The 9916-nt window shown below is 35.9% G+C and overlaps 1 protein-coding gene across 1 annotated transcript; it reads right to left on the bottom strand.

Moving 5' to 3' along the window:
- Nucleotides 1-7889: 7889 nt before the first annotated feature.
- On the bottom strand, nt 7890-9148 carry LOC132612767 (uncharacterized). Its single transcript, XM_060326857.1, has 2 exons — nt 8461-9148; nt 7890-8366 (listed from the first exon to the last, which is right to left on the bottom strand). Exons 1-2 carry the CDS (start codon nt 8512-8514, stop codon nt 7890-7892), a joined length of 531 nt encoding a protein of 176 aa, XP_060182840.1. The 5' UTR covers nt 8515-9148.
- Nucleotides 9149-9916: the final 768 nt, after the last annotated feature.

Genomic DNA, 9916 nt, shown 5'->3' with positions numbered 1-9916 from the left:
ATGCGTTTACTTGGTCTATAGTATCTTAGGTCTTCGTATTGTTCCAACTTCCAACTATACATTGAATGTAAAGCATTACTTGTCTGTGATAAAACTGAGAAAAGAAAGATAATCAAAATTGGTATTGATGGGAAGAGGAATATGCTTCAAAGTAAAATTTCCTAGAAAAAAAAAAAAGGAGTAACTGAACGAAATAGTAAACAAGAGGCATAGTTTTAGAAATAGAAAGATGTTCGTCCCATTATATATGGATTTGGAAACGATGAACAAAATACTCTTTTATCTTTTGTAAAATCTTTTTTAAAAACTAAGTTAATCCGAAAACAAACAATTACGTATAGTAGGCTTAAATAGGGTGAGATTTGCCTTTAACATTCCTGTTATTTGAGTGAAATGAACGATTCACACTACTCTCTCCATAAGATGCAAAATCTGGTGAGTAATGAAGGATAATTTTATAACATTCCAGTAGTCCCGCATATCAACTTATTTTGAAGTGTCATATCATAATTTTAGAAAAAAAATAATTGATCAGGTGAAATTTATTTTCTAGTTAATTTGGTCAAAGCTGGATGCTTTTATTTTAAAGGAAATAGAAAAATGACACGAGTGTTGAATGACTTTTCTATGATTCAAAATAGAAAAATAATTTTTGTAGGATAAATTCAAAGTTGGACGACCCTAATGAAATTTAACTATCAAAAGAGACATCAATATCTCAAGTATCTTTACTGTTCTGTTAATTAATGAAAAGTCTCCCTAATTTGCATGACTTGGTCAACTGTAGCTCAGGTCGTCATATTGTTCCAGCTATAAACTGAGTGTACAGTATCACATCTCTTGTGATAAAATTGAGTAAAAGAAGGATAATCAAATGGTTTTAATGGGAAAGGGAAATGAGCTTCCAACTCACCGTAATTAAATAGGAACAATGAAAAGTTGAAAACCAAAGGTTTAAACAAAAATTTAGAGCAGAGTACTGAGGAAATGAGATGAAAATTTAGATATGGAGAAAATGAAATAGTTTAAATTGACATAAACCACAAACCACTAAGCAAGTATAAAGAGAAAAAGAAAGTAGCTGAAAATAATACCACGTGATTTATTTTTTGTGGGGTCGAGGTTAAGGAAATAAAAAAGCAAATAAAAACAAAAGAAATCTAATGTCGAACTAAAGTGATCACTCCAATTTAATGAGCTCGCCATCTCGAAATGTATCTGGGCAAATAATAAACATAACTGTTAGGAAGGAAAATGAAAATGTGACGGTATAATCATAATTTACAACAAACAATTAACTTGAAGTAGATGTTTCTTTATTTATCTCTTTTCTTTGCGCTTGCTTAAAGTGAAATGTATGAATCTCTTCAATAATACGAGGGTTAGCTGCCAACATTTTCCTATCAAGAGTCAGCCAATTATCTCCTTTCTTTTTCTTGTACTCTATCTGAGCATTTATGATATACTTTTTCCAAGTACATTTGATAAGTCTCCACTGACACTTCTTCAACAATTGTTGACGTAGTAACTTCTTAAAATTAAAATTATAGCCACACTCTATTGTTAAATTCTTCGGCCAACAAACCCAGAAGATGTCAATAAGTAAGATGAATATGTCTCACTTGAGTATGAATATGGCTTTCTTATGATCAAATTCTCAACTTCAGGTGTGGGAAGATGATCAATTTCACTTGCTGGTCTCAAGACTTTATAGATAGTAGACAATGTCAAGTCTACAACTTGATCATTCAACTCAGCTAGAGATCTCCGTAAGTGTATGAACTGCTCAGCATTCATGAACTTCTCGGGATTCCATAGATTGTCATAATTTATGGAAATCCTGCATTGGCTTGAAGCACTTACAAAAGATAAAGAAGGTAATCTATATTGTTTGGAGGAAGCTAGGGAGAGTAACTTGGGCACATAAAAAATGACTTGCACTAAGTACTCACAATAAACTATGCTACACTATGTTGCTCGGACCCTTCACTTTTGCCGCCGTACCCGTGTCCGACACGACACGACACGACACGGGTTTGGGTACGGAATTCGTGTCGGATCCGGTCAATAGAGATCGGATACTTTGACTGAAATTCATGACCAAATTAAAGAAAAATTTTGAGATTATGATTTCTCAAGATAACAAAAAGTAGAGATTTGAAGACATGAGATGGCATACCTTCAATATTATGTAGAAAATTTAACTAGTTTCTCGGAGCACGCAGTCTAGCACCTAGTAGAATGGAAGATTGAATCACATGTCTGGTACAAACTACATGTAGGTGCTTCCACAAAAAGCTCTCATAATCTAGGCATATTCTTGTAGCTATATTATTAGAATTTTGAATTATTTTTGCCGAATCCCCGCACTCGTATCCGTACCCGGATCCGTACCCACGAATCTTAAAATTTAGATCATACCGAGTCCGACCTCTAGATCCATACCCGTATCCGACACCCGCACCCGAGTCCGAGCAACATAGATGCTACAAACCTCGAGTGTTGAACTTGAGATTTGTATTTTATTCAAGTACTTACAGTAGTGCAAGATCAACTCCGTGATGAAGTTTAATTTTGGTATAAGTTCGAAGAGAACCGTATCATCAATTGCGGCCTTCACAAATTCTACCTTTCTGAGATTCTGACAAGTACCAATATTTAACATACGCAAACTTTGGTCAAAACCACTAGGCTGCCACTCATTCACATACTCGAAAGATATCATTTTCGGTGCACCAACAATATGAACCTCCTCAACCGGGCAGGATAAGATATTTAGAGACAAAAGGTTAGGAAGACTTTTTGAACGCGAATGCATCTGAGCCTGATACAGTCTTGGAATGCTATCATCATGATTTGAGGGCAACATGAAATTAGGCTGTCAAGTGTTGATTCAGAAAGAAAAACATAGCGCAGGGTTAGATTTTTTAGGTTACTGCACTTAATTTTATCTTCAGAAAGTAGTGCTTTTTGTTTCAGTATTTTGCAGTGATTTATCTCCAATTGCTGCAAGGATTCTATCGCAAATATGGTATCAGCTAACAAACTATATCTTTCCGAATAATATCCAGATATGCATTTCACTAAAATTGCCACCTGTAAAACCCTCTACTCTGCAATTATATCTAACCATTTATCGACTAGACCGTCACAATCAGTTTGATCAGAAAAAGAGATGCAAAATTTAAAAGCCAAAATAGGTAGATTTTCACGGCTATATCTTTCCAAAGTATTGTCTACGACCCTCAAGAATTGATCGTGAAATTCTACGAACCTTTGTGATGTGACCTGGTCTTGATAATTATTATGCTGTTTAAAATCAAATTCATCAAAAGAGAGATTGGGTTCGTAGAGCATCCTTTAAGCCACGGCTTTGACAACACGCTGGTATGAGCCGCAGTTTTTTGGGGAGTAGAGAGAGTATTTGGTGAAGGATTTCTATCGATAACTCTGAAGTTCTATCCATGGCACTATAGTAGAGTTTGTTTCTGTAAGATGTGGCCTTCTTTGGCATGTTGCAATTTACTTGGTCACATGTATTTCTTGGAGCCAAAGTTTGATTTATTCTTGGAGAGCAAGTTTGTGTGTGAAGGAGAAAATCTTTTCTCTTACTACTACTTGGAGCCCAAGGATTTGCTACTATAAGTAGAAGGTTTCTCTTCCATAGTAGACACACCAATTTGAGAAGAACTTAGTGAGTTTGTGTTCTTCTATAGAGAGTATTTGTAAGAGAGTTGTGTTGTGAAACACTTGTGTGAACCCTTCTTTGGAGTGATCTTGTGAAGTTACTCTCTTGGGGTTTTTGGGATATTAGAGTATTTAATTACTCTAATTTTGTACTCTCTTTTGTTGTTTGTACTCTCTTTTGTATCCGTTGGTGTTAGTAAATTTGCTCCTCTTTTGGTTGTGGATGTAGGTCAATTTGACCGAACCACGTTAAATATTTGTCTCCTATTATCTTTGTTATTGTCTTTATATTGACTGCTTTGTCTAATTCCGCACTATCCCGGACTCCCAATTCTAACAGATTAGTATCAGAGCCTAGTTAATCCGGGTTTGGTTCTAGCAATCACCATGACGATAACAAAGATTTATGTTGAGAAATTTGATAGAAGTACAAACTTCAGAATGTGGCAGCTGAAAATGGAAGCTGTCCTGGTTCAGGATGGTTCAGATATGGCGCTGCAAGGAAAGGAGAACAAATCAGAAAAAATGATGAATGAGGAGTTTGTCAGCCTTGATAAAACGGCGAGATTTAGTATTATACTAAATCTCTCTGATGATGTATTACGTGAAGTAGCAGACCTGTATATGAAAAGGACAGTAGAGAATAGACTCTACTTGAAGCAAAAGCTCTACACATTTCATATGAATGAAGGTGGAGGTGGAGTTCTTGAAGTTTCTCAAGATGCACTTGTGGTTATGAAGGCAAGTGAGTCTAGAACGTTGTACGCGTTGTTGGGATCTATTATGACAGGTGTTGCTACTGTCTGTACATCAGACGGAGATCCGTCTGATTCTGACATCATGAAATTCTGAAATATGCCCTTCAGGGCTTTGTGGAGAAGGTCGAACATATTTACTATATTGGCCAAAATCAGGCCAAGGTGGAGATTTGTAAGATGTGGCCTTCTTTGGCATGTGGCAATTTACTTAGTCACATGTATTTCGTGGAGCCAGAGTTTGATTTATTCTTGGAGAGCAAGTTTGTGTGTGAAGGAGAAAATCTTTAAGTTTGTGTGTGAAGGAGAAAATCTTTTCGCTTACTACTACTTGGAGCCCAAGGATTTGCTACTATACGTGGAAGGTTTCTCTTCCATAGTAGACACACCAATTTGAGAAGAATTTAGTGAGTTTGTGTTCTTCTATAGAGAGTATTTGTAAGAGAATTGTGTTGGAAAACACTTGTGTGAGCCCTTCTTTGGAGTGATCTTGTGAGGTTATTCTCTTGGGGGTTTTGGGATATTAGAGTATTTAATTACTCTAATTTTGTACTCTCTTTTGTTGTTTGTACTCTCTTTTGTATCCGTTGGTGTTAGTAAATTTGCTCCTCTTTTGGTTGTGGATGTAGGTCAGTTTGACCGAACCACGTTAAATATTTGTCTCCTATTATCTTTATTAAATATTTGTCTTTATATTGACTGCTTTGTCTAATTCCGCACTATTTCAGACTCCCGATCCTAACAGTTTCTTTTAGCTAGGTCATGTTGAAGGTTCAACGTTAATCAGTAGTAATTCAAATAAGAGGATAGGCGCAACCAATTAGGATTTAGTATAGTCCATAAATATAGGGTCTCTTTAGTGTTCCGTAATTGGATATTAGAGGAATTCTATTTACACCACTATTCTATTTATATCTATACTATTTTAAAAGCATGAATATAAATGTTGGTTGATCAAAATATCCTTTAAATATTGAATGACTTTTATACCCTTAACTATTCTATTAATTTGGATAAAAACATGCCAGGAAAGGACATAAATGGAACAATACACATTAGAATTAAAAATCGGAAAAGGGCCAAAATTACCCCTGAACTTTGAAAAATAGTTTATCTATGCCCTTCGTTATACTTTGGGGCTATTAATACCCTTACCGTTACAGTTTGGAATAAATATACCCTTGTGTTTAACGGAGTGCCACGTGTCAAGCTGACAGTGGCCAACCCATTAAACCCTTTTTTTCATATGGGTCAATTAAAATCGGATCCGACCCAACGAAATTAAATCACCAAACATGTTAATAATACATCTCTCTACCCAAATAACCCTAAATCAGACCTACAATCTCTCTCTCTAAAATATACCGTCTCTGACCCCTCTCTACAGCAACTCGCCGCCGAACTCACCCACCGCCGAACACCTCTCTCTCTTTCAGGTATGGTTCTTTCCTCCATTGTTCTTTAGGTATGTATCTTTCTTTTGCCTTTCTCACTCATTTCTTTTGTTTTCATTTGAATTAATGGTTTTGGGCAAGAAAGTATTTAAGTAGGGCCAAATGGGTTCAGATAGGATACAAATATGAAGAAGATCTGAACTGAAATGGCTTGAAAGATGATTGCTTAATGATATTTTAATTAATGCCTAATGTTTTAAGCCTTGATTTTAGTGAAGTTGCTGAGATATTGGAAGTGTCGTGTTTTTTTGGATATTGATAATCATCAAAAGATGAATTCCACTGTATTTGAAGCGGTGAAAACTGATTTGAAGAAAGAACCTTGACATCACTCCATTGTTGATCCCACTTTCAATTTTCAGTGATTGAAGGCATACAATGTCCGAAATTAGTTGTAATTCAACAAAGATCTGTCACTGTGGTGAAATTGCTCGTTGTTTCACTTCGAAAACACCTTCAAATCCTGGTAGGAAATTCTATAAGTGTCCAAAACCTAAAGTAAGTGTTATTATTGAATTATTTGTCCAGAATTTTGGTTTGATGTTTCAATTCAAGTGTTGATAATTTTTTCGTATTTTTATTGGTTTGGACAGGCTGAAAACTGTGGTTTTTGGGAGTGGCTAGATAATTTTCCGAACAATGCTTTGTTGGAAATAAGTGATTTGGTAAATTGGAAGTGGCTACGGTGAAATGGACAATTTAAGAGAGTCGTTGAATGTTGTTAAGCTTGAAAGAGACAACTTGAAGAAAAAGGTCAATACCTTGGAGGCTATAAACAACTCTCAAGTGAACAAATCAAGGGAATTGGAAGAGAAGATGCTAAAGTTGAAGATGTTGTTTATGATTTCATTGGCCGTATTAGTTGGATTTTTTGTCGCTAATTTGGGATGAATTATGCTTGTTCTAGTAGTAGAAGTGAAAGGCTTGTTTAGGTAGATGATGATGTTTAGGAGTAGAAGTGTTGGTTTGTAAGGTAGTTTGAATTGTGATATATGTTTAAGTAATTCTTGCAGCAGACTTATGTTATAGAGGAAACTTTCTCATTTTACTCCTTTCTTACCTTTATGACTGAGAACAGTGAAGAATTTGTTGAATTAGCACTGATAACATTTTTCTAGGGAACTAATGTCAGTGAGAAGAAATATATGTAATGAAAAGAAAAGAAAAAAATATACTCTTTCCATATGGAAAAAACAAATGGCAGCCTTTAAAAAATGGTACTGCCAAAAGGAAAAGTTTCATGATGCCAAAATGGCTTGACAATTTGTTATTGCTCATAATGCTATTGTCTCTTTTAATTATGGTAGTGATGAATTTGGTGCTTATAAATAGATATAACCTTCCAAAAAGGCCCTTTGTTGGAAGAACAAAGAAACCAAAAAGAACAAAAGAAATGCTTGCATTTCAACCGCACAACTGCATATTTCAACTGCAGTTTCTGCACATTTTCAACTACAAACTGGACAGTTTCTGCACATTTTCAACTACAAAACTGCAGTTTCTGCACATTTTCAACTACAAAACTGCAGTTTCTGCCCATTTTCAACTACCCAACTGCAGTTTCTGCGCATTTTCAACTACGCAACTGCATATTTCAACTGCATTTTCTGCACATTTTCAACTACACAACTGGACAGTTTCTGCACATTTTCAGAACTACACAACATCTCAGAAACTGCAGTTTCTGCACATTATCAACAGCACAACTGGACAGAAACTAAGCAACTGCACATTTCAACTAAACATAATTCAATTCAACAAAACTGCTGCACATTTCATACACCATAAATATGCTAAATAAACTGTCAATCACAATACAAAATAAGCCAATAGTTGTATGGATGCCATACTATAACCCCAAAAACCACACCCTAAGTCATAATGTGGCATCCATTTGGTTTGACCATTACATAATTAGCAAATTAAGAGTACTGTCTTAAGCAGTAAATACATCACCATAATTCACAAAAAACTAACATTTCACAAAGCTAAATCAACTGTTAGATCCCCTTCTTGGATTCAACTTCCCAATCCTCTCTTGAACTGTATTATTCCCTTGCCAAGTTAAGCTTGTTAATGAGACTGGAAGATTAGTTGCCTCACTAACACCATTGTGGTCACCTCTAAAGCATATTGCCCTTCTTCCAGTTGGTTCTTGTGCTTTTTGCTTCATTTGAAGTCTTGTGGAAAATTCAGAAATCACTTTGGGCCTTAGAAAAGGGTCTTCATCATCTTCCTCAACTAAAGGATATTCAAAGTTAGGAAATGGGGTGCTGCTGCTACTAGAAGCATGCCCATAATGCATTGGAGTAGGCATGGGCTGACTGTCTTGGGTTGGTTGGGGGGCTGTTAAGTTGATTTCTCCTCCAGCTGGTTGGGAATTTTCATCTTCATCAACTAAGCCCCTAGTCTGCCTCTTTTTGCTCCTAGCGGGCTGCTTTTTCTTAGCTTGCTGCTTGCCTTTCTTTGGCTACAAAAATGCAAAAAAAAAAAAAAAGATCATTAGAAAACAGTTAATTATACTAAAATAAGATACACAACAGTTAATAGATGTGTTAATTTACCTTGTCACAGCCCCTAACATTATGATTTGGCTCTCTACAATTGCTACAAGTCATCACTCTACCTTTCCTTGAAAGCTTCCATTCACCTTGCCTCTTAAGGGCCTCATCTTTCCCTCTATCCCTCAAACCAATAAAAATACGAAAAAATTATCAACACTTGAATTGAAACATCAAACCAAAATTCTGGACAAATAATTCAATAATAACACTTACTTTAGGTTTAGGACACTTATAGAATTTCCTACCAGGATTTGAAGGTGTTTTCGAAGTGAAACAACGAGCAATTTCACCACAGTGACAGATCTTTGTTGAATTACAACTAATTTCGGACATTGTATGCCTTCAATCACTGAAAATTGAAAGTGGGATCAACAATGGAGTGATGTCAAGGTTCTTTCTTCAAATCAGTTTTCACCGCTTCAAATACAGTGGAATTCATCTTTTGATGATTATCAATATCCAAAAAAACACGACACTTCCAATATCTCAGCAACTTCACTAAAATCAAGGCTTAAAACATTAGGCATTAATTAAAATATCATTAAGCAATCATCTTTCAAGCCATTTCAGTTCAGATCTTCTTCATATTTGTATCCTATCTGAACCCATTTGGCCCTACTTAAATACTTTCTTGCCCAAAACCATTAAGTCAAATGAAAACAAAAGAAATGAGTGAGAAAGGCAAAACAAAGATACATACCTAAAGAACAATGGAGGAAAGAACCATACCTGAAAGAGAGAGAGGTGTTCGGCGGCGAGTTGCTGTAGAGAGAGGTGTTCGGCGGTGGGTGAGTTCGGCGGCGAGTTGCTGTAGAGAGAGGTGTTCGGCGGTGGGTGAGTTCGGCGGCGAGTTGCTGTAGAGAGGGGTCAGAGACGGTATATTTTAGAGAGAGAGATTGTAGGTCTGATTTAGGGTTATTTGGGTAGAGAGATGTATTATTAACATGTTTGGTGATTTAATTTAGTTGGGTCGGATCCGATTTTAATTGACCCAGATGAAAAAAAAGGGTTTAATGGGTTGGCCACTGTCAGCTTGACATGTGGCACTCCGTTAAACACAAGGGTATATTTGTTCCAAACTGTAACGGTAAGGGTATTAATAGCCCCAAAGTATAACGAAGGGCATAGATAAACTATTTTTCAAAGTTCAGGGGTAATTTTGGCCCTTTTCCGATTAAAAATTATATGCTATTAGGATTTAACTCAAGGTACACTTTAGGATAAAAGTTTGTATCCTATTAGGACTTAACTCACCGTGCGCATTAGGACTTATAATTATGGAAATAGTTGCATGTTCACAAAATTTTCCGTAACAACGTCGTTTCACTAAGTGACTTGATTAGCCTATATTCATCAAGTTTTCATTGAAAACTTGATAAAAATAAGGGGATACAATTTTAGTAAGTGAATAGACGATGTCATCTTACTACTCTCAGTGACAACACTAATTAATGGA

Source organism: Lycium barbarum, chromosome 10 (genome assembly GCF_019175385.1).
Source record: "Lycium barbarum isolate Lr01 chromosome 10, ASM1917538v2, whole genome shotgun sequence".
Taxonomy (NCBI): Eukaryota; Viridiplantae; Streptophyta; class Magnoliopsida; order Solanales; family Solanaceae; genus Lycium; species Lycium barbarum.
This window is presented reverse-complemented; position numbering and strand designations above follow the sequence as displayed.

What these genes read in the sequence shown, in the direction of transcription:
- LOC132612767 (XM_060326857.1), bottom strand. Translation starts at nt 8,514, where the DNA reads ATGACTTGTAGCAATTGTAGAGAGCCAAATCATAATGTTAGGGGCTGT. An exon ending in ATGTTAGGGGCTGTGACAAG is followed by an intron (nt 8,367 to 8,460) that starts GTAAATTAACAC and finishes GCATTTTTGTAG; the next exon opens with CCAAAGAAAGGCAAGCAGCA.